This window comes from Trifolium pratense, linkage group LG7 (genome assembly GCF_020283565.1).
Source record: "Trifolium pratense cultivar HEN17-A07 linkage group LG7, ARS_RC_1.1, whole genome shotgun sequence".
Lineage (NCBI taxonomy): Eukaryota > Viridiplantae > Streptophyta > Magnoliopsida > Fabales > Fabaceae > Trifolium > Trifolium pratense.
The window spans coordinates 49,297,470-49,321,134 of record NC_060065.1 but is presented as its reverse complement, the minus strand read 5'-3'; the positions used below and the strand labels follow the sequence as shown (position 1 = coordinate 49,321,134).

The window sequence follows — 23,665 nt, the reverse complement described above, 5'->3', positions numbered from 1 at the left end:
TCCGGACACCTCACTTATTCACGAGTGAAATTTTTAGCCACTAAACTACTTGACAAAATAAAATATTGAACTTTTTAATATAATAAGTATGGTATTTCCACCATTTCATGTATCAAAACGAGAAGGCCAAGATCTCTCCCTCCTCTAAATGACTCTATGTCAAGACACCATTTCATGTATCAATATGTGTGCCCTTTGGTGAAAATTTGCTCATATTTTCTAAACAAATTAATCATAGCTGAAGATCAGTTGAAAGAATGCTGAACATAATCATATCTCTGCTTTTTCCTTTCATGAACAAATACTTCCTGAGAACTCCTTCCTTTTGAAAACCAGCTTTCTCCAACACTCTTTGAGACCCAACATTTTCCACATCAACAAGAGCTTCAAGCCTTTCCAAGTGTGACATTTCACTGAATGCAGCCATAACAATTTGTTTCACAGCCCACGTTGCAAGGCGCTGGCTAGCATGGGAAAGTGGCGTAGGTCTCCCGCCATGGGAAAGAGATTTTTAACCTGTATTTGCAGGTGAAACAGGTTATATCATTATAATATTAAGTTATGTTATTTGCACAATTACCACAACTGACATATTTATGAATACTGCCCTTTACAACATTAAATATTAGTTTAACCCCAAATTAAAAATATAGATGCCTCTTTCTCTGTAGTTAGGGGTTTTCATTGCACTAAGTTAGATGATGAAATTGTAGATGAAAATAAGCTTAGATTGAAGACTTCCCCTTGTATGTGCAAAAATCAAACTAATCCTTCCCAAGTTTGATCAAACTATTGATCCATCTAGTATAAAATCTAAGGTCAAATCAGAAAAATAAAAAATAGCATGAAATTTGTGTTTTTGAGTTTGAATTGAACATGGTTTTGTTTCAGGTTCATGGAGTCTTGGAGTTAGAATATTTTACTAAATCTCTCTCTTAAATCTTACTGAAATTTCCCAACTTGTTTTATGTTACAGTGGAGGGGTTATGAGTTTGGTGGTGGTTTGGAGGAGGGAGATGGGTTGTAGAGGATGAGTGGTTATATCTAGTGTGAGAGACACATTGTACATTTGTGTTCCTTATTTCATCCAATGGTCAAAAAACAACTTGACCATGGTGGGAAAAAAGTATACTTCCCCATTCTAAATGCCACCCTACTTGTTATTGAGTGTGCTTAATAAAATTTTCCGTTTCAAAAAAAAAAAAAAGGTTTGAATGATTTGAATTTTTTTTTTTACATTGTAATTAGACCAAAAAGAGAGAGATTTAGTAAAAACGACATGGAACAAATATTTTTTTACTTGTCGTATTTGAAATTTACATAAGGGTAAAATAGACAAAATATAACCTTAAATTATCAAAACGACAAGTAATTTGAAACAAATATTTTTTCCTAAAACGACAAGTAAAAAGGAACGGAGGGAGTATTATCATGACTCTTTAAAATTCTGGACAAGTTTTACGGATTAATTTGACCTAAAGTAGTATGAGAATGACTCTCTAACTATTTCAGATCCTAAATAGGGATTTGTTTGACCTAAAATAGTATGAGAATGACTTTCTAACTATTTTGGACACTAATTAGGCATATTTATTTGGTCTAAAGAAGTATGAGAAAGACTCTCTAATTATTCAACTATCACCAATTAAAAATTGAATTAAAAATATGTGATTAAAATTGAATTATAGGTGAGATTAATACGACACCTTCACAACACCAATTATGTTTTTTGGTTTATTTTAAAATCAGTGGAATTAAAACTGAATTATAGGAAATATATGGGTTATATTGGTGATGGACAAATTTTAATTACTCAAAACCATGTGGTCAATAGTATGAAAAACAAAAAACTGAAGAACACTGCACCCTTCAGGTTGCCAGTCAATCATCATGTCCATTAATTATTTTATTAATATATCGAATGGCTAAAACCTCCTTTCCCATGATGGGAGACCTACGCCACTTTCCCATTCTAGACAGAGCCTTACCCCAATATTTAGAGCCTAGATTATAACCAATTTCTGCAGATTTGTTTCTACTTTTATCATCAAGTGAACTTGCAAACATAAGCATGCACCCAATAGCACGATCATTATGGCATATTGCTTTGCAACGTAGAAACTTGGTTTCTATACTTTCAATGAATTTGATTGCATCATCTTTGCTAGTGTAAGGTTCCCAAGAGCAGAAATTGGCCACTTTTTCATCGGTTGACCACACCATGATATCGTCAAGGTCCGAAAGATGAAAGGGTCTGAGTGTTATTTGGGTTAAATCAATGCTATCTTCTTTGGCACATGGTTTGGAAGAAATAAATTTTTCCTCCATTAGAACACTTGTTTCTGTTTTGAGTCAATTTAGATTGATGCAAGTGTTTGATGGTGTCTATCGAGTTTTAGGCTATTTATAAGTCATGGAAACTGAAATAATAAAATAAACTAGAGTGAAAGGAAGTAGCATGGAAGAATGTGTCTATATATATATATATATATATATATATATGGGTTTTCTAACTTAGACCCTAGTTAGGTAGGTCTAAGTTAGCAAGGTGCACCTTTTCAATTGGACCAAAATACCCATTCTTTTTAATTAATTAACCAAAATACCCATTAATAGACGCAGATCCAGTGTCGCGCGCGTACCGAAGGACCATGGTTACAGACCGTTGATTTCCATCAGACAGCCAATATCTGATCTCATCAAGACTGTCTGATCAATCCGACAGCCCAGATCATCCTGATCCATCAGATTCCAGCGCGTGCGCCACACTGGATTACACCCTGGAGAGAAAAAATTTGCTTTTTAAAAAGAATGGGTATTCTGGTCCAACTGAAAAGGTGCACTTTGCTAATTTAGACCCAACTGGGTCTAAATTAGCAGCCCCATATATATATATATATATATATATATATATATATATATATATATATATATATATGGGGTTTTCTAACTAAGACCCTAGTTTGGTCTAAGTTAGCAAGGTGCACCTTTTCAATTGGACCAAAATACCCATTCTTTTAATTTTTGAAAGAATAGAGCAACAGGGGCATTTCTGTAATTTTACATAAAAAAAAACATAACAACACGCGCCCCACCTTCTTAAACAATTAATAGACGTGGATCCAGTGTCGCGCGCGTACGGAAGAACCATGGTTACAGACCGTTGATTTCCATCAGACAGCTAAGATGTGATCTCATTAAGACTGTCGGATCAATCAGACAGCCTAGATCATCCTGATCTATCAGATCAACCTGTCTGCGCCACACTAGATTATAAGCTGGAGAGAGAAAATTTTGCTTTTGAAAAGGCAGCCACGTGTCAGCATATGAATGGGTCTGCGTGATTTTTTCCATTTTATACTTTAAACTCGATTATTTCGTCGTAAATTAATTTTTTATTTTTTATACCAAAATTCATAATTTTATTTTCTCTACAAATAGAGACTTGGTTCGTTTGATTTGGACACCGAAAAAAAACGCAATTTTTCACTACTTTAAACTCGATTATATCGTCGTAAATTAATTTTTTATTTTTTATACCAAAATTCATAATTTTTTTTTTCCTACAAATAGAAACTTGGTTCGTTTGATTTGGACACAAAAAAAAAACGCAATTTTTCACTACCTTAATCTCATTTTATTGTTTACTAAATACGTTACTTGTGTGTTGTAAACTCAACCAACTCACTGAAACCATTATACCAGGAAAATAGTAGATAATATTCTGGAACTTTTGTTATATTTTATGAAATTTTTGGAGACCTGAAACTATTTTTAGTTAATTAAATGAGATAAAACGGTAATTAAAAACTAATGTTTGCTTCTGAAACCATTTAATTGGTAGAATGGTTGCACATAGTTGTATTCTGAAACCATTTTACTGGTAGAATGGTTTCAATGGGTAATTTATTAATTGTGTTTGCTTCTGAAACAATTTATCTGGTACAATGGTTTCAGAGAGTTGTAATCTGAAACCATTTTGCTGGTAGAATGGTTTCAGTAAGTTGATTATTAGTTATTTGCTTCTGAAACCATTTAGCTTGTAGAATGGTTGCACATAGTTGTATTCTGAAACCATTTTACTGGTAGAATGGTTTCAGTGAGTAATTTATTAATTGTGTTTGCTTCTGAAACCATTTATCTGGTACAATGGTTTCAGAGAGTTGTAATCTGAAACCATTTTGCTGGTAGAATGGTTTCAGTAAGTTGATTATTAGTTATTTGCTTCTGAAACCATTTAGCTTGTAGAATGGTTGCACATAGTTGTATTCTGAAACCATTTTACTGGTAGAATGGTTTCAGTGAGTAATTTATTAATTGTGTTTGCTTCTGAAACCATTTATCTGGTAGAATGGTTTCAGAGAGTTGTAATCTGAAACCATTTTGCTGGTAGAATGGTTTCAGTAAGTTGATTATTAGTTACTCCGAAACCATTTTTCTGGTAGAATGGTTTCAGTGAGTTGATGTAAGGTAGTGAAAAATTGAGTTTTTTTTTCTGTGTCCAAATCAAACGAACCAAGTCTCTATTTGTAGAAAAAAAAAAAATTATGAATTTTGGTATAAAAAATAAAAAATAAAAAATTAATTTACGACGAAATAATCGAATTTAAAGTAGTGAAAAATTGCGTTTTTTTTTCGGTGTCCAAATCAAACGAACCAAGTCTCTATTTGTAGAGAAAAAAAAATTATGAATTTTGGTATAAAAAATAAAAAATAAAAAATTAATTTACGACGAAATAATCGAGTTTAAAGTATAAAATGGAAAAAAATTAACGCAGTCAATCATACCATGACACGTGGCCTGCCTTTTCAGAATTTTCTCTCTCCGCGTCATCCAGCAAGCAAGACGCGCGTTTGTCGGCGCGTGTGATGCACGCGCGCTGATTTTGTGCAATCACACGCTGCCACGTGTCCTGGGGGAAAAAAGAAGTGGGGGGCGCGTGTACTGTTACGTAAAATTACAGAAATGCCCCTGTTGCTCTATTCTTCCAAAAAATTAAAAAATGGGTATTTTTATCCAACTCAAAAGGTGCACCTTGCTAACTTAGACCCAACTGGGTCTAAGTTAGCAGCCCCCTATATATATATATATATATATATATATATATATATATATATATATATATATATATATATATATATATATATTACTTGGAGTTGGGATCAAGCAAAGAAAAAGATGCTGCCAAGATTGACTTTTTTGATGCATAATGCCATGATTAATTAATTAACTAAACTATGTGACCAACTGATATATTATCTATTTTCTGTCTCAAGTGGCTGAACCGAACCAATCGGTTTGACCAAGATTGATCATAGTTTCTGAAAGTAGATACAATACAACACAAACAGCACCTTACATTTGTTGCTAAGGTCGTAGTTTCTGCTTCTCTATTATGAAGAGCATTATCTTTGAGAAACTATGAAGTACTAGAAAGCATCGTTCATTTTAAGTTATAAAATCCATTTCAATCCAACAATAAATTGCAATTTCTCCCATGTTTTTGAATTTTGCAACTTGGTTTATTGGTCACATCTTTTTATAAAATATGCTCGATTGCACACCTCAATTAAGATCATAAGTTTACTCGATGTATTTTGAGTTAGGTTAACATAACAAACTCTTCAAATAGAGAAATTTAGCTTTAAATAATAAAAGAAAGTTAATGTTAAAAAGATAGATTATACAAGTACAAAAAAAAATATTTCTATATTAGACTTGATAACATGTGCCCTAAGGACACATGTTAACATTTTCTTAATTTTATTTATAGAAAATGTTAACATGTGTCATAAGGGCACATGTTAAAAATGCAAATATAGCAATATTTTATTGAAAAATGTAGATTATACTTTTTAAACATTAAAATCAATGTATTATTAAATGCATAATTCTAATTATAGATACCATGTACCTTAAACACATGTTAACATATGTACCATGGCTTCAAATAGAATGTACAATTTATCTCCAAGTAAATAGATGTCCTGCTTCTCTATAAGGTTGAAAAATTCAATGACAATTTATAGTTTCTGAAAGTAGTTCGAACACAATAAACTACACCTTACATTTGCTACTGCAGTTAAGTTCAAGTAAGGATAGGGTTAAAATAAGTGAAACAAAGGTCAGCATTTAAAAGAAATTCAAATAGCATGAACATACACTCAAAAGACTAGGATCAATAATCATCCCAAAAACCAAAATAACAATCCAATGATACCACATATTGCTAGATATTAATTCCTACAAGGCTTAAAGAAAAAAGTTTCAATCTAATTACAGGTATTACAAAAATTTATGTCTTAGGATACTCAGAATACAAGAATGATGCAAAAGGATACTCAGTATATGTAGTAATAATCATTGACATGCTAAAAAAATAACTTGTTAGAATATGGAGGTGTGCGTAACCCCAATCTCAATAAATTTTGGATAGGGCTTTAAACACCACTCAATCAATATAAGGAGTTAGCTAGAGAGAAAACATTCATGTAAATCATGCTCTACAAAACAGCATTGTTACTCCAGTACATGGTCATGAAATCCAATAAATCATAAACAAAGAACAAAAATCAACTCCTATATAGAAAGGGGGTGATGCTCATATTCTATGGGTGTAAAGTGTCTATCATGCCATGTCAATGGCATTCAGTACGAGGAATTGTTTATAATCATCACAGCAACCCCTATATTCAAAATACTCCAAATTATATATGTTGCAATCTACTTATTAAGAAATGTTGTGCTGTTATTTGTCTCCATTCTCGTGGTAACAAAAGATGAAGCTGATAGACAACACTAAATCTATGAGTTTTTTCAGACTCTAAACCAAATTAAAAAGGAAAAGAGTATAGTTGAAACTCAATAAAGCTAAATGGAAATGCTAAATATGGCAATGCTAAATTCAAAAGTAACAAATAATAAGACTAGTGAATCTCAGTTTAATCTCTTTATGTCATTGGAAATGTAGCAACACCAAGTAGGTTCACCCTGATAAACAGGATCTTGGGTATACTACAACCTCAAACAAGTTGGATTGTTAAAAAACATCATTGGTAGTAGACAAAAACACAATTTAGCTAACCAAAACTCATCTAGTACTAAGATTACTTAAAACAAACAAAGAAGTACATATATATTAACCCTCACAATGTTAAGCATGTATTTATAGTAAAACAAAGATAAAGATATTTTCAACAATCAAACAAAGAAATATGATCCAAATTATAATTAGCATTTAGAGTATTGATGGTAAAACAAAGATAGTATTAAACTTTCAATAATCAAAGCCTCATTCAATCCATTAATGTCATATGAATGTATCTTCACCAAGTAGGTTCTCCCTGTAAACAGGGGCTTGGATCCAAAACACCTCAAAAAATTCGGATATAATTTAATCATAGGCAATTCTAATGCATCAAATTAACATAAGCAATAAAAATACAATTACAATCAAATCAAAAGTAATACACAAATGACAAAACACAAAGATAAATAATAATAATAAGAATTGCACTAGTCATTACTCATTACCAAATTGTAATAACAACCAAGGCTTAGGTGATTATATCCAATTTGGCTGCTCTGAAGATCAAACTAGCTAAAACAAACTAAACAAAAAACATTAAAATTTGGCTCATATTAAGAAATTCAACCATTTATTCCGATATACTTCATAGAAAAACTCAGAAGCGCGGATAATATATAATCATAGCCAAAATTTAGGGTTTCACAAAAAAAAATGAAAAATCTTAGAAGTGTATAAATAATGTGGCGGATTTTTTTAGAGGCATAAACATTGAAAGGTTAAAACCACCACGTGAAAACCGCTAAAGAATCGATTTGTGCCTCTATGACTAGCTTTGATTTTCATGGCAAATATTTGAAAACAAGCTAAAGGTGTAGTGAGGCAAATTCAACAAACAAAAAGAAAATTTAAAAACATTGAGATTTTGTGATGACATATAGAATTCTAGTTCTAGATCTACAGCAGCGGCTATTGCTTAACCCTATCATGCTATGGGGATTTATATCCTCTCATGTTTTTCCTCTCCGATTCTCTCTCAGATCCGAGAGTACCGGAGAGGAAAAAACAAGGAAGATCTAAATCCCGTACAATGGTGGGTTATGAAGGTTGTGAATGAAGAGAGAAGGGATGGTGCTATGAATTTATAGAGCTGCAGTAAAACCCTAAAACCCGAATGTTATGAGCCGGGTTGGAATTGCTTTACAAAAATACTTTGATTTTTATTGGGCCCAAGTCATATTTGATTTTATTCCTAAGTAATAAATTTTAATTTGTTGAATTTTTTCTAGGATAAATCGTTTGATCAGAAGAATTCAAGTTAAAATTTTTTTGTAGGAATAATTCTAAGTTAGAATTTATTTATTTCGCGGTCAAATTCTGAATTATCGGACTCTCTTCTCATGAGAATCAGATGATTAATACTAAAAAATAATTTGTTTAATTTTATTTTTTAACCATTTTTTTACCATGTTATATTTTTCTATTTTCAAACCTTGAATATTTTTTTTAATATGAAAACCATATTCGGTCAATATTACACAAATTAAAATTTACAATGTTTGTATTCATTAATCTCATATTTTTAGGTCTGTTTGGTTCGAAGTAGATGGAGGGAAGGGGAGATAAGATAATATTTTTAATAAAGGATAATTTTGGTAGAAACTCTCCAATATCTTAAATATTATATTATTTTTTGTAGAAATTCTCTCAAACCCTTAGGGTGCGTTTGATTCGTAAAACAGGAAGGATTGGACATAATAGAACAGGATAATACATGACATGTACCAGAGAAATATAGGGTGATAATATTTTAAGTTCGAAAATAAAATGAATATTTTCGTAATTTTTGTAGTTGTAATGTGGGCAAAAAGTTATACTCCCTCCGGTCATTTTTATAAGAAACAAAAGTGGACAAAAAATTGATCATTTTTATAAGAAACTTTGACCAATATTTAAATGTATTAGATGTTTAATTTCATATGTGCCCTTATTTATTATGAGAGAGAATCTTAAAAGTAAGTAAGTTTGTGAAATTAAGAGTAAATGAATAGGGGTATTCAAGAAATACATCTAAATTCATAGAAGTATTAAATGAAGATAACTATTTACAATGTGTTTTCTTGGTTTGTAGTTTTTTTTTTTCAAAGTGTTCCTTATAAAAAGGACCGGAGGGAGTATTGTGGTTCAGTGAGAGACAAAAATTATTGTTTTTGTCATGTCCCTTGCTACCTAATTTGTCCAGTCCAACAACCAGTTTTAAATCAAACAGGGTACAAAAAGAAATTAAGATATTTGAGAGTTTCTACAAAAAAAATATATATTTGAGAGTTAAAAAAAAGTATTTATAATATTTGAGAGAGTTTCTAATATATATATATATATATATATATATATATCTAAGATATTTGAGAGCTTCTACCAAAATTACTCTTTATTAAAAATATTTTCTCACCTCCTCTCCCCTCCATCTATTTCGAACCAAACAGACCCTTCGAGTAAAGATATTCATCTTTAGTGTAAATTAATTTTACACTAACGAATAAAATTTCTTAATATTTTTAAAAGACAGTTATAAAACAGGACTATATGATATTTGATTTTTTTTTAAAACAAATTTTGGAAAATTCTTTGATATGCTAAAGTCACAATAAGATCATGAAGAAGAATCAAACAAATGACTAATAAGTTTACCATTATGTGCCCTTTTAACACAATAAATCCTTTATATATAAAAAAAAAAAACTAAACAGTGCCCCGGACACTGGTTAAGCATATTAAAATAGAAATTTTGTTTCGAAATGCGTGTATTTTCAGTATTAATTTTATTTTTTATTTTCTCTTTTGGTATGCTTAACAAGTACCCTGAGGCACTGTTTAGCATGACCCTATAAAAAATTACACAAATTGTACTGTCTTTTCATGACAAAATTGAAGGGCATATGCCTTAACAAATTAATGACAAAATTGAATTTAGTATGCTCTCCAGTTGCATGTATCTAACATCAACTATGGCAGCCACTCATGAGATCAACATCACATTGCAACAAAGAGGTGTCAGTGCATTCCATTCTATCTTTAACTCTTTCTTAGCCTTCTTTTTGTCTTGAATGTCTTGAAATCACTAGGACCAGCTAGACAAGTTGATGATGAATTCATCTCTTCTAAAAGTTCTGTTGCCAACTCAATCTTCTCTATTTTATTTAAATTATGGATTAGTGATCTGTAGATTTGAATTGAAGGAAAAATCCCCTTAAGCTTCATCTCCCTGAAGAATTTCAATGATTCCTTGATATTTCCTGCTCGGCCGAAAACATCAATTAAAGAGGTATATGTAAGCAAATCCGGTTCATTTCCATTCTCCTTCATTTCCTTAAAATATTCAAAGCACATATCAAATCTTCCAACCTTTCGCAATCCATTTATTAGAGTATTGTAAGAAATAGTATCCGGAACAAAACCTGCTTCTTTCAAAGATGCAAACACATCAAGCATTTCATCCACACGGCCCGTACCACCTAAGATATATAGAACAATATTATATGTGGTTAAGTCAAAACATCTATCGTTCTGTCTTTTAAGATGCTCAAATATCATCAAGGCCCTATCCTTCTGTCCGCTTTTGGCAAAGGCAAAAACCATCTTGTTTATGAATGATGATATACTTGAACAACTTGTTTCTGATACTATTTCTTTAAAAAATTTAAGGAGCTCCAACAAATGGATTACTTTTCTGAAAGCCTGAGCAAACTTAATGCACAAAGTTGCACTCGGGGATTCACCCGACAATAATAATTTCTTGAGCACTTGACATGAAAGGTCAATGTCATTCTTTTGAATTGCTTCCACTAATATGAGATTATACAAATTACGGGAAATGACAATGTTCTTATCATTTAAAATTTGTAGCATTTGAGTTGCAGCTGAAAGGTTTCCAAACTTGCACATCCTATCAATATATGCATAATAGACTCCAGCACGGGATGCTGGAGCATTTTCAATGGTGGCACGAAATTCTTTCAAGACTTCGCTCATAACACTCTCTTTGTCAAGAAATGACTCTGTTGAAAAATCCCGTAACCTGCCAATGGATTAACTTTTACCGGTTAAAAACAGTCCAAATTGAAAGAGATTGGTTGGGATGAGAATGATAAAGTCTAATATCTGTAATCAGACATCAATATTTAGAGCAAAAGACAAACTTTCAATTAATTTAATGTACATTTTTCATTAAGAAGTTCAAGTTAGTGATAATCCAATAGGCTATATGTATAAACAAACATCCAAAAGTTGTCAACTGGGATTCACTATTTTTTTTCTTATAACTTCATAGTTTTAGGTTGAAATCGACATTCCTTTGTATCACCCAAACTTAAGGCTGCACATTCCACTTTTGTCGGTGGATTTACATCCATTTCCTAGACATTCTCATCCCTATATTCTCTCGTGAAACACTGGATTTGAGACAATAGACAAGACGATCTGATTATCACAAATGAGACTCAACTACATAACATCCCCAAATCTAAGTTCTTCAAGAAAACCTAGACGGTCATTCTTAGAGTAACTCGATCCCCTCCCTACCTATGTGTTCGTGGAGAATATTAAGAATTAGCCAAGCACACTAGCACCTGATAGTAAGGCTTAGTAGACACTATTAGATCTACACATAACTTTCCAAAACTCTAGCAAAATGCAATTTTGAAGTTACATTGACCTTATAGGATTAACCATTTTCCACTATCACCAAAGATAATAAAATCCTAAATAACATAAATATCATCAAATCCATCACCAATATCCTATTACATTCCATGCGATTCATGAAAGATACTGCCACAAAGCAAACAAATATAAGGAAAATGTTATGAACAACTTTTTAGTTGTTCATAAATTAATTGAAAGAGATAATTGCTAAAAGAGACTAACAAACTATACTAAGCTAAAATAACTAACTTCATTCATTCATTTTGCTTGTTTATTACATGCATACAATACCATTATATATAGCATTGGTTAATCCTCCTCACTAACCAATGACTTATCATTCTTCTAGATCATTCTAGAACATGATTAATCACCTAACTTAACTGATGCAACTTGGGCTATTATATTCTCTAGGGCCTATATATGATTCATTACAGAAACTCGGTAATCCTTGCTTAATATTTATGAAGAAGTGAAGTCAGTTATGTGTGCATAGTTAACATATCGAGATTCAAATATGAATTGAAAGACCTATGGTATTTTTGAGTCGTGAATCGAATCTTATTATGAATAGCAAGATATATTGTCAATAAAAATGTAATTTTTAAGTAAAAACCAACAACTGACATAACAGAATTCTAAGTTATTTGTGTTAGAATCAGAGATATACAAACAGGAAAAGAGAAGGACGGCTAGGGTTTCTATAGAATATCATTGCATTAGCTTAATAAAATAGAATTACAAAAGATTATTATATAGTAAAACCTAGTGGACTATAAACCTAATGAGCCCAATCGCTTAAGCTCAATAAGTTATTATCTAACAATTTGATCTAAGCTATTTATCTAAATAATTAGTAAAAATTGAAATTTATAATTTAGAAAGAGAAGAGAGACATACCATGTGGTTGTTAGAAGAGGAGGAGAATGGTAATTGAAGTGAAAACGGGAAAGAGATCTTGTTATTGTAGCAGCACCTAACATCATCAATCACACTTTTTTAGCTGCTATATTTCTCCTATGCTTTAGTCGGTGAAGCTGTAAAGAAAAATGGAAGTGTGTGATTGAAAAAAACAGAAGACAAAATGGAGAATGAAAATCTTTCTTGGGGTTTTCTCCTCACGCAGAGGATTTCTACTTTCACAATATAGCTATCAAATATACAAAATAAAAAAAAATGGTATTTGTTTGTGGAAGAGTAACGAGTTGATGCTGTGTTGAATTGGGACTCACCTGCGATACGACTTTACGAGGCTGCTACTATTGACGGCCACCAAGACGTGAATTCTGGCGGAGTCGCGGTGGTGCTTGTGTGAGTTTGTTGTTTTCAATCTTTTTTTGTTGGACTAAAGTACTAAACTGCACTTTTTTTACCCTAACTCTCATAAATTTGTGTTTTTGACCCTTAACTTTTATAACTTTGCAAATTTGTAATTTTGACCTTAAAATTGTGATTTGTGAATAGGGTTGGGAATAGTCCAGGTCAGGCCAGACTTTGACAGTTGGCCTACGATTTTTCCTCAGGCCTAAGCATGCCCTATGATCTATCAAATGCAATTATTTTTTGTTTGGCCCGAGTCTTTTTAAAGTTTGGCCCGACCTTGTAGCCTGTTTAAAAGCCTATGTTACATAAATGTCTCTATATAGTTTTTTTTAATCACTCTATATAGTATTTATAAATAGGCTAAACAGGCTTTAAAACCTATTTCACATTTAAATTTTTATAATTTGTACAACATTAAGAAAAAACTAATAAAATGATTAACACAAAAATTAAAAGTTAGTAAAATAACAAATATGCCAAAGTTAAGTATGCCATAATAAAATTATTATATAAATAATAATATTACATAATAATATAACGTAAATAATAATTATTAAATATAAATAGGTCGGTCTATGTAGGCTTTTTTAAAAGTATGAGTCTGATCTATTTATGTAAATAGGCTTTTTTCAAAGCCCAAACCTTACATTTTTGTCAGGCCAGACTTAAACAGGTCAGGCCGAAGACGCCTGTAGACCGCATGACCTATTCCTAACCCTATTTGTGAACCCCGTAGAAAAGAAAAAGTGCTTGAAGCAGCACACTCTAACTGATGGAGTACCAATTGTAATTTTTGGTTTTGATTCTCTGTGGATACACATTTTCTATTGATTTTTAATATTGATGTGTGTTCTCCAATCACTATACTGGAAATGAATTGACATTTGACCCCCCTTTTGATATGGGATATCAAATTTAGTAACTTTAATTGACATTTTGGGTGTCTAAATTGGCAATTTATATGTAATTGAACTGTGATATAGAGTAGGGGTTCACTATTTCAAATTTTCAATGATGCTGTTTTACTGATTGACAATGCTTTGCTTCGGTTAATGCGAATTTAGAGTTTTTTATAGGCAAATGTTAATGTTTAATTTGTTAGGAAGATGAGTATTTGTTAGCAGCAAAGATTGTGCTATAGATTCCTGGTAGGAACACTTCTTTATCAAGTTTTACTTACCTCGCAGCCAAACTTTGGATCACCAGGTCCACATTTCCTAATAACAAAAAAAAAAATTAGCTACGAACCTCCTTCCTAGTACTCCTTCATTGTCCCAATCCATACCATTGACCTACACCTTCAGGCACATGAAATTTAGAGTTTTTCTTGTGCTTTGATGTTCTTCTTGTTCAACTGGGTTGATGAGAGTCTGATATATTATTCTATGGTTGGAGTACATAGTTTGACCTATCTGCAGGTCATCCTGAGGAGGGGACATTTAATCCACAAAGTTTTTGTTGATCGAGGAGCGTGTCTTTTGTTGATCGAGGAGGGTGTCACTGGATTGCCGCTATTGTTGGCCAGGAGGAGCTGAAACTTTCTATAGTCATGCAAAATGAACCTAGCTGTGGGTTTTGAGCAAGCTTTAAGGTCTTGTTGTGAATGCTGTTGCGTAGAACAAGAAATAGATAACTTGAGGTAGTCAGTTATTCGCCTAACAAAGACCTTCCTGCTTAAGGTTCTGATTTAACTTTGGAAATGTATTTTCCACGAAGGAATTCATTGTCGGTACAGATAATGGTCAACTTCATGAAGTAGCTGTGAAAGAGAAGGACATGAAGGAAAAATGTATCAAGTTTCTTTATGAATTGACAGAATTTCTAGAAGTTTTAATGGGTTTACAGTTATATCTTCTTTCTGTTTAGTATGTGCGCCTTCATTGTGTTATATATCTGTAAATTCCATTTGGGTTTGTTTTTACTACCGTCTCATTTGTTAGGTCTTATGGGGCCATGTACTAGTTGAAGCATCATCTGGTGTGTATCGTTGTATAATCCAATACATAAAGGCAAATACCTGCGTCTAATAAGGCGGAAGCAAATACCTGCGTCCAATTTGACTGCATTAAAGAGTTTTGTGCTTTTCTCAGGGAAAGCAAGGATGTATTGAATGAAAAAACTACAATGAAACTTTTAGAAAGGTAGTAGTTGACATTTGACAATGCCTTATTACTCATGTGACTCGTTGTACAGTTGAGACCCATCCATGTGAGTATACAAATTGCTTCTCCTATTTTCATGAAATTTGCCTGCATTCTTGTGAAAAATCCTTGTTTATCTATGTACCATAAACACAGCTATCTGCAATGTGTTCTATTGTAATATTTCCATCCATTTTAGCTTGAGTCACATTTTTCCACCGTAAAAATCCTTCACCTCAATGTAGTTCAAACACATAGATAACGTAGTTCAATGAATGTTTAATAAGATTAGGTAACTCATTTATCAATAACTGTACTTAATCAACACAAATTTATTTACCTCAATTTTATAATTTTTAACTACATCTACATGTTGAAATAACTACAACAAATTTATTTACCTCTTTTGTTGAAATGAGTTCTTAGTGGCTTGGTAGTCTATCTTTTTTTCTTCTTTTTGATGCATTCTTGCAACAATGAATTGGTCCTGTTTTTTCAAAAAAAATTATAATTAGTCCAAATTGTAGAGGTTTTGATCCCTTTAAATATGTGGTCAAGAGTTCAAATTTTGATTCATTTGGATGGAAAAAATTTGATTGAAAGAGGAAAACTCACCGTGTATATTCCACAGATTCTACGACGAAAATCAACCATCACTAATCAGAGTGCAAACTTATTGATTAAGAAACAGCGAAGGTGCAAACTTCATATAGTATCATGTTAAAAAAAATTGTTGTGACACTTAAAATTTCCATCAATTAAAATTAATGCTCCAATATGAACCAGTATTTTCAATGGTCCATTTTATTCTGAACCTAGAATTAATTGATGGTGGATCTGGATCATATGGAGGAAGAGCTACATGTGCGCTGGCTTAGGCAGGTACCTTTGCAAAAATTTGGTCTTATTTTAAATGTAGGGTCAAATATTTTTTTTGTTGTTGTGGCTTTTGTTTCATATAAGTCATGTCGGCTTATTTATGTGGAGGAGGCTTTACTATTTCTTAGTTTTTCCCCTTTGTTGTGGAGCTTTAAGCTAGGGTAGATCCTATGGAAAGTTCGATCAAATTCGAGTCTAAAATAGTTTTTTTTTTTTATAAAAGAATGAGTAAAATTTAACTCGTCTCTGACTGTCGATCAATTTATATGGATCACGTGTTAGTTAGTTAGTTCGGTTTATTTGGAATATCGACAAATAAAAAGGAACGTGCACACACGTATATATAATAAGTATAAATAGGATAATAAAATATGTATAGAATAAATTAATTTGTCATTGGAGACACACAAGAAGACTATTCGATCGACAAGGCTCGTTATTTCAATTGAGATAATTAAAAGATAGCGAAAAAATTATTCATAAAATCAAGACTAAGAAGAATGTATAAACCAATGCTTCCATAAAATTTATCATGATTTACAGTTTTAGTTTTTATATCAAATGCTCTCGAAAAAGAAGAGCAAATAAAATGACGCATGTCCAAAATTAAATCAACCCCTTAGATTGCTAAGAAAAACACCGCCCAATTTTAAAGTAGCACGACCTAATTCAAAAAGTTAACCAAGTGATAACATAACAGGTATAGGAACTACTAAAGGTACTAACGAAACAAGAACAACAACTATTAATTTATCGGGTAATATATTTCGGAAAGTCGAAAACTAAGCTATAAGGGTTACATTAAGTTGGCCACCATAAGATCTAACGTGACATCAACTTATTTGACACTATACTTTGATTCTGTCCTTCCAACAGGAACATTCACTCTAACAAGTTCATTGATATCAGGATATCGGACACCAACCTATGTCCAACACTATACTTTGATTCTGTCCTTCCAACAGGAACATTCACTCTAACAAGTTCATTGATATCAGGATATCGGACACCAACCTATGTCCAACCTATGTCCAACACTAAGCGTGTGTTTGGTTCTGCGGCGGAGAGAATTGATTTTGGCAGAATTAATTCTGTAAAATTGATTCTGGCCAAAATTGATTTTAAGCTGAAGTGGTTTATGTTTGGATATATTCATGAAAAAATGAGTTGAACAAAAAATTTGAGTGTAAAAATCAATTCTAGAATCAGAAGCTACGATTTCTAGCTTCAAGTAGAATCAATTCTGGAAGCAGAATCAATTCTACTTTTGAGAAACCAAACAAGTCAGAATCAATTCTACACGTCCAGAATCAATTCTGGATGCTCCAGAATTGAAACCAAACATACACTAATACATGTGGCCTTATCTCAGAGTTTAATAGGTTGGGCGTGGAATCTTAAACCATGGCTTATGTTTGTTAACAAATATCTATTGAATAATCATACGTTAAATTGTTCATAACATCCTAATGATGCAAAGCTTCACCGACAGCACAGTAACTCAGTACATGATTCTTGAATTAAACCCAAGGATGTGTGAATCTTGTGATGCATCAGATTTTACCAATTCCATAATATTTTTAGGTTAATCTATGTTCAAAATTCAAATCATGTAACCCTTGACCGAGAAATTGGGATTTTCTTTTATAATTGGAAGATATTTTGTTAAATTTAACTAAAAATATTAATTAATTTGATTTCATCATAATCCATAACACTATGAATTTGCTCAAGAGTGAAAGAAGTAAAATTCATTCATTCACTGTACAGTTAATTACAATTTACAATATCAGAAAGCAAAAACCATCACGGCTTTCTCTCCGATCGAGTCAACTCGCCATCATCCGATTCAACTCAGTCAATTCTCCGGCGACTATGACGATTTCCACCGAGTTTCAGGCCAGTTTTTTAGCCTTGACCCCAGCAGTTCATGTACATGACTTTCCGGAGAGAATCATCGGTTCTTCTCAACCTCTCATCCGCCTCAGAACTCACGGATACATCCGAAACAACGACGCCGGACAAAGGTCGGAGATCCGACAAACTTCCGGTGGAGAAGAGACGAGATCGGTTTTGGTGAATAGATCCGATGGCTGTTTTGCACTTGTGGCCGGGATCTGTGTGGCCTTGTGCTACCGCCACGGTTGCCGCCATCCAAACACGGTTCAAGTAACTCATCTTTGATTTTTATGTTTTTTGTTTTCTTTTTTATGCTTTCAAGAGTTGTTAGAAACGTATGAGAAGATAAGAGGAAGGAGGTATTTATAGAAGAAATGAGAACCATTTATGTGAATTTTTTAATGGATAAGCTCAATAATGCTGCTTTTTTTAGTGGTTGGTGGGTTCCATTTCCAACTTAAACTACGAACAAATGGGATTTGTTAAACTAAATTAATGCTTTATTTCGTTTGAAGGAAAAAAAATGGAAGTAAAAAAATTACGGAAATTGATAGATTATTTCTTTCCACAAAACCAAACACATGATAAATATGAGTCATCCTAACCAGTGTTCTTTTCAAATTGAAAATATGTGTATAGTTAATTTTCACCTACATATATATATTTTTTAGGTGTATACAAATATGCAACCCTTGTTAAAATTAGTTTGATTTTTTTTTTTCAAATAGTCTAAAGACGGATAAGTTGAGTGTTCGAATTCGAATTTCAACTCTTGTATATATAATACGATATCTTTTCTAATTGAGCTAAGTTCACCGAGATAAAATTTGTTTGATTTATTAATTAACTAATTAACAACATCTTTGGATGATTTATCCCTTTTTTTTTTGTAAGAAAAAACAACATTTTTTTAAAGTGATTAACAAAATCATACCTATTAACGTATAGATTATTTTACTATTTTTAGAGATTTGCTGAATCTTGTTAAAATGTTTTTAAATGTTAAAGTGATTAGTAAGCTAAGTAAGCTATTATATTATGGTAATTTGATTTTTTGACCAAATATTGTAGTGTGTTATTTGATGATTACGATAGTACTCCGTATATGATACTACTCGTATCGTATACTTATTATTTTATTTTTATTTTTAAATAGGCTAGTGACTAAAAAATTTACCTTAAAAATGAATAAATAGAATATTCTGAGTTTGAACTCGAGTTTCTGCATATATAATACTGATCGTACCTGGTGATCAGAATAGATTGATGGCCGGTCCGTTGAGCGAGCGTCCACACCGAAGGGGGGGTTTGTACCTGCAGGTGCTCCGATGCCTAAGTCAGCAAAGTGAACAGAGAGATACAAAAGAAGAGAGAGAAAGTGTATTGAATAATGATTCAGAATACCTGGCTCTCCTGTATAGGAGAGCTTATATAGTGCCCCCAGCGCTGGGCCAAAGGTTGGTCTATTGGGCCTGGATAACCGGCCCAATAGACTCAACTGCCAAGATAGTCCCTGTATCGTAGGGGAAGGCCGTTATTTGCCTATATCTTGGTTGGAGCCGTTCCGCTATTCGCGGGTAAGGGATAAGCTCCGTGACAGATGCGGTTGGATAATGGAGCACGTGTTAAACGTGCTGCTTAGCTGTTAAGCTAAAGCTGAATGAGTCATCGTGCATGGATAAACGAGCACATGGTTAGCGTGGAGCTAATCCGTTATGTCGAGCAGGACACGTCATTGGCTGACGTGTCGGGGAAGTTTCCCCTTATTGGGCCATGCCCCAAATGTCGGGCATAAGTGATTGGGCCAGCTCTTGGCCCAGTCCAGAACAGGAGCCCCCCAAGTCGTTGCTCCTAGGCATAGGAGTAATGACTTAAGGTCCAGGCCCGCATGTCGAGGAGTTGTTTTCCCCGTCGCTCCTAGGAGGAGTTCATAATTCATTAATTATGATTGTTGCTCGTTTGCGCGAGGAGCTCATTCGTATGTTGCTCGTAAATTCCTCAGTGGTATGACGAGGAGGGTTTTCCAAGGAGGAAGTTTCCCTTTGCTCGTATCACGTGCCACGATGTTCGAGGAGGAACTTACGGGGAAGAGGTTTTGAAAGTCATTGGCTTTTTAGTTCCTCGACTAACTGTCGAGGAGGTGTTGCATTAATTGCGCGTTTGTTAATGCTGCCTGTTTTTGCGGGCATGTTCATTTATGAAGATTGCTTCAATTGCCCGTGATTTTCGCCTGATCGCGGTGTCGAGGAGATAATTACGTTGGTGATAACGATGAGCCCCTCGAGAGACGCGTGGTCTGTTCGATGGGATGTGAAAAGACAGACGTTTCATCTGATCTTGACACGTGTGTGCTAGTGGAGAGAGTAATGATGACATTGGGAACACGCGTTCATTGCTTCGGTTTACGAGGAGGCGCGTAAGCCGTTGGATCCATCGCGTCTTTTCATTTCTCCAAGGATGAATCAGGATCGTTTGATGGGTTTCCATCGGAACCGTTGGATCCGGATCAACGGTTGTGATGCGTTGAGGCGCATCGTTTCGCTGTGGAGGAGCAGGAATTCGTAGGGACTTGCTGGTTTATAAATAGAGAAAGAGGAGACCATTTCCAAAGTTTCAGACTTTGTGTGTCTTTATTCTTTGCGTTTCCTCTTGCTGCTACTTGCATTTTTCGAAAGATCCAAGCTTCAAGCTCCAGATTCATTCGTCCCTTCATACTTTTCCAAACAAAGGTGAGTGATACTTTTTTGATTGTTTTCTCTGTCTTTGTGTTGGATCTAAACATTGTATTTGCTTGCTCTTTATACCCATTTTGTTTTGAAATGCGTTTAAGTGTGTGTTGGGTTCCATATGTATGTGCTTTAGATTTTTCTAGTTTGAACTTTTGGAACTTGTTCTGTGTTTTGCTTACGTCCTACGTGGGTTTTGGCCAAAATCACTACTTTTAGTGTGATTTAGTGTTTGATTGTGGTGACAATGCTATTGAATGCCAAGATTTTGGCCGTCCCTGGGTTTCTATACCCATTTTTCGGTGTATGAACATTGTATGAATTTCTGGAAAAAGATGAAGAACACGATGAACATCACGAATGAATTTGAATTTTTGGGAATTCCAGGAGTTCCGTGTCGGGGAGGAGAATGTTGTTTCCTCTCGCCGTTTATTGTAGCAAAAGCTAGGTTAGTTTACCCTTATGTCGGGGAGCTTCTCCCCGTTTTCGCCTTCGCGAATATTTTAAGTGTCTTTATGAATTGTATAAATGTCGGGGACCTTTTCCCTGTTTTTCGCTGGGAAAATTTTGTGGATAAATGAGTTTGTAGAAACTCTGTGTCGGGGAGCGTCTCCCCGTTTTTAACTTTAGATTTTATGCAGATTAGAGTTTGGTTTCGAGTGTCGAGCCATGTCTTGTGTCGGGGACCTTCTCCCCGTTTTTAGGCTTTGTTAAGTGGTTTTCCCCGGTTTCTCTGTTTTGTTTGCCATTTTGATAAGGGCTTTTGGTCGGGGACAGCGTCCTCGCCCTTTTTCACGCCCTTTCACTTGAATTGCGGTGAAAGGGTGGATTTGATATGACTGTCGAATTCACTGTCTTTTCGCTGCTTTTCAGGTTTTCGAAATGTCAGATACAGAGGAAGCGACGGGGAGCCAGGCAACATCGAAACACAAGCTGGTCGACACCATTACCGACCCAGAGCTGGCATGGGTTGCGCCCGAGCCTCGGGGGATTGCTTCAACGATTACCGCCCAAGATCCGCGGCTCTTTACTATCGTCGAGGAGGCTGGTTCGGAAAACTGGGAGGTTCATGCGCCTGCCGAAGGGGAGCGGGTTTGCTCGTCGTACGCAGGAGGTAGATTTACTATGTACGAGATGGCATTTAAGGAGTTGGGATTTCGGCTACCCTTCAACGACCTTGAAGCTGGGATTTTTGGCCGGTTAAAGGTGGCTCCTTCCCAGCTTCACCCGAATTCGTTGGCGTTCATCCGGGCGTACCAGATCCTTTGTCGGTATCTGGAGGTGGAAGCTACTGTTGCCTTGTTTTTCTACATCTTCCAAATCCAACGACAGAAAGTCGGGGACCGGCAGGGTTGGATTTCCTTGAAGCACCAGTCGAGCAAAATTTTTAAGATGTTCGTCGAGTCTGCTCGGGGTTTCAAGGAGAGGTAATACGTGGTGAAGCCGGTGACGGAGTTTGCTTTTGATTCTCTGCACATGGAGAGGGCCATGTTCCTCGAGGATGGGTCTCCTCAGTTGGACGAGGAAGGGGAGCAAGTAATGGAGTGGGTTCTTCGATTCCCACTGTCGTGGTCGTCGGAACATTTTGTACTGCGAACCGACGAGTATCTGACGCCTGTCGAGGACCTGACCCCTGCGGAGATGGCAGGCTTTGAGAAGCTTAAGGCCTATGTGGATGGCTTTAAGCCTTGTAAAGTTATAACCAGCTTAGGGGATGTTGCTTTGGATAAGCATGGTAGACCGAGGATCGAACCTCGTTTCGTTAATACCAGATTATTACTGTCGTGCAAAACTGTTTCTGCCGAGGACACTTTGTTGGGTATCCACTTGTTTTACCCTGCGCGTTTTTTACTTGTTTTATATTCAGCATTTTTTGATGTTTTGAGTTTCTCCCCGTGTTTCTGACCATGTTTCTGACTTTGCAGGTAGAATGGCTGATCTTGCTTCCGAGCTGATGAGGATAGCTGCTGAGCAAAAAGGGGAGAAGTCAAAGAAGAAGGCGAGGAGATCCAAGCCTAATATTCTGATTGCCGAACAGACTGCTTCGGGGAGCATCACCCAATCTTCACCGGTAGGAAGCTCAGCTGGGACCCCGGGAGGTCGTGCAAAGAGGCATCGGGAGGAACAGATGACGCCTATCGTCGACCTGTCGGAGGGGGACGGTGGCTTTGTCCTCCCCGCGTGTTTGAGCAACCGGAGCTTTTTTGACAAGAATCCCCTCCAAGTGCCTGCCTCGGAGAAGAGTTATGTTCTGGGTGTTTCTTCAGCTGCCCGACAGAATCAGCTGAATGAGGATATTGCTGCTGTCATCCGGCTGGCGGAGACAGCCCTGGTATTAAATGAAGGGGGGCCAACTCGTGAGGTGGAAAAGTTGGCTGCCCGAAACGCCAAGCTGGAGGGGCACATTGTGAAGCTGGAGGGTGAGCTCATCGACCTTAGGGGCAAGCAAGAGAATTATGGCCAGCTGCTGGAAGATGTTAGGGAAAGCCGGGATGAGCTGGAGCTTGCTAAGAAAAGGCTCGAGGAGGTGGAGACCAGGGGAGCCGAGGAGAAAAAGAACTTGGAAGCGGTGATAGCGGACCTGCAGTCCAAACTCGCTCCAGCTGCCGACGAGGCCATTGAGACTTCCAGGCTGGTGAGTCGGGCAGACTTGGTGAAGGAGATTAAAAGGCAAGGGGGCTTGATGTTGGCGAGCATGGTGCATGGGTGGAAGAATGCGATCGCCCAACTCAGGGTTGTGAATGCCGAGCATGGCTTGATTACTGATGGCATTCACAAGCTCAAACGGGTTGAGAACGGGCAGATTGTTATTCCTGAAGAGTATCAGAAAATGGCCCTTGAGGAGGAGAAGTACGATGAAGCTGGTGATGATGATGACGAGGAGGAGGAGGAAGCTGAGGAGGAAGCTGTCGGGGAGGATCAGGCACCGGAGGATAACCCAGAGGGCCATGATGAGAGCACCTGA

The 23,665-nt window shown here is 35.2% G+C and overlaps 3 protein-coding genes, 1 long non-coding RNA gene and 5 other non-coding genes across 9 annotated transcripts; 1 reads left to right on the top strand and 8 right to left on the bottom strand.

Annotated features, from left to right (window-relative positions):
* Positions 1-2,469, bottom strand: LOC123898442 (uncharacterized N-acetyltransferase p20-like). The gene is made up of 2 exons (XM_045949387.1): positions 1,984-2,469; positions 1-460 (listed from the first exon to the last, which is right to left on the bottom strand). The coding sequence occupies exons 1-2, from the start codon at positions 2,326-2,328 to the stop codon at positions 233-235; spliced, it is 573 nt and encodes a 190-aa protein (XP_045805343.1). The 5' UTR covers positions 2,329-2,469; the 3' UTR covers positions 1-232.
* A 3,694-nt stretch (positions 2,470-6,163) lies between these two features.
* On the bottom strand, positions 6,164-8,159 carry LOC123900166. Its single transcript, XR_006805821.1, has 2 exons — positions 7,535-8,159; positions 6,164-7,373 (listed from the first exon to the last, which is right to left on the bottom strand). It is a non-coding gene; the product is annotated as an uncharacterized LOC123900166 (long non-coding RNA).
* Positions 6,597-6,685, bottom strand: LOC123900221. The gene has a single exon (XR_006805874.1). It is a non-coding gene; the product is annotated as a small nucleolar RNA snoR8a (small nucleolar RNA).
* LOC123900211 lies at positions 6,737-6,842 on the bottom strand. Its single transcript, XR_006805865.1, has one exon. It is a non-coding gene; the product is annotated as a small nucleolar RNA snoR97 (small nucleolar RNA).
* On the bottom strand, positions 6,935-7,049 carry LOC123900198. Its single transcript, XR_006805849.1, has one exon. It is a non-coding gene; the product is annotated as a small nucleolar RNA Z278 (small nucleolar RNA).
* LOC123900196 lies at positions 7,290-7,406 on the bottom strand. The gene has a single exon (XR_006805847.1). It is a non-coding gene; the product is annotated as a small nucleolar RNA Z278 (small nucleolar RNA).
* Positions 7,634-7,718, bottom strand: LOC123900224. Its single transcript, XR_006805877.1, has one exon. It is a non-coding gene; the product is annotated as a small nucleolar RNA U36a (small nucleolar RNA).
* Positions 8,160-9,843: 1,684 nt separating the features above from the next.
* Positions 9,844-13,130, bottom strand: LOC123899676 (pentatricopeptide repeat-containing protein At1g11900-like). The gene is made up of 3 exons (XM_045950884.1): positions 12,965-13,130; positions 12,633-12,770; positions 9,844-11,106 (listed from the first exon to the last, which is right to left on the bottom strand). Exons 2-3 carry the CDS (start codon positions 12,716-12,718, stop codon positions 10,104-10,106), a joined length of 1,089 nt encoding a protein of 362 aa, XP_045806840.1. The 5' UTR covers positions 12,719-12,770; positions 12,965-13,130; the 3' UTR covers positions 9,844-10,103.
* A 9,046-nt stretch (positions 13,131-22,176) lies between these two features.
* LOC123896554 lies at positions 22,177-23,665 on the top strand. The gene is made up of 2 exons (XM_045946929.1): positions 22,177-22,519; positions 22,626-23,665. Exons 1-2 carry the CDS (start codon positions 22,177-22,179, stop codon positions 23,663-23,665), a joined length of 1,383 nt encoding a protein of 460 aa, XP_045802885.1.

What these genes read in the sequence shown, in the direction of transcription:
- LOC123898442 (XM_045949387.1), bottom strand. Translation starts at nt 2,328, where the DNA reads ATGGAGGAAAAATTTATTTCTTCCAAACCATGTGCCAAAGAAGATAGC. An exon ending in GCTCTAAATATTGGGGTAAG is followed by an intron (nt 461 to 1,983) that starts GCTCTGTCTAGA and finishes CATGCTAGCCAG; the next exon opens with CGCCTTGCAACGTGGGCTGT.
- LOC123899676 (XM_045950884.1), bottom strand. Translation starts at nt 12,718, where the DNA reads ATGATGTTAGGTGCTGCTACAATAACAAGATCTCTTTCCCGTTTTCAC. An exon ending in CCTCTTCTAACAACCACATG is followed by an intron (nt 11,107 to 12,632) that starts GTATGTCTCTCT and finishes ATCCATTGGCAG; the next exon opens with GTTACGGGATTTTTCAACAG.
- LOC123896554 (XM_045946929.1), top strand. Translation starts at nt 22,177, where the DNA reads ATGGAGAGGGCCATGTTCCTCGAGGATGGGTCTCCTCAGTTGGACGAG. An exon ending in TGCCGAGGACACTTTGTTGG is followed by an intron (nt 22,520 to 22,625) that starts GTATCCACTTGT and finishes CTGACTTTGCAG; the next exon opens with GTAGAATGGCTGATCTTGCT.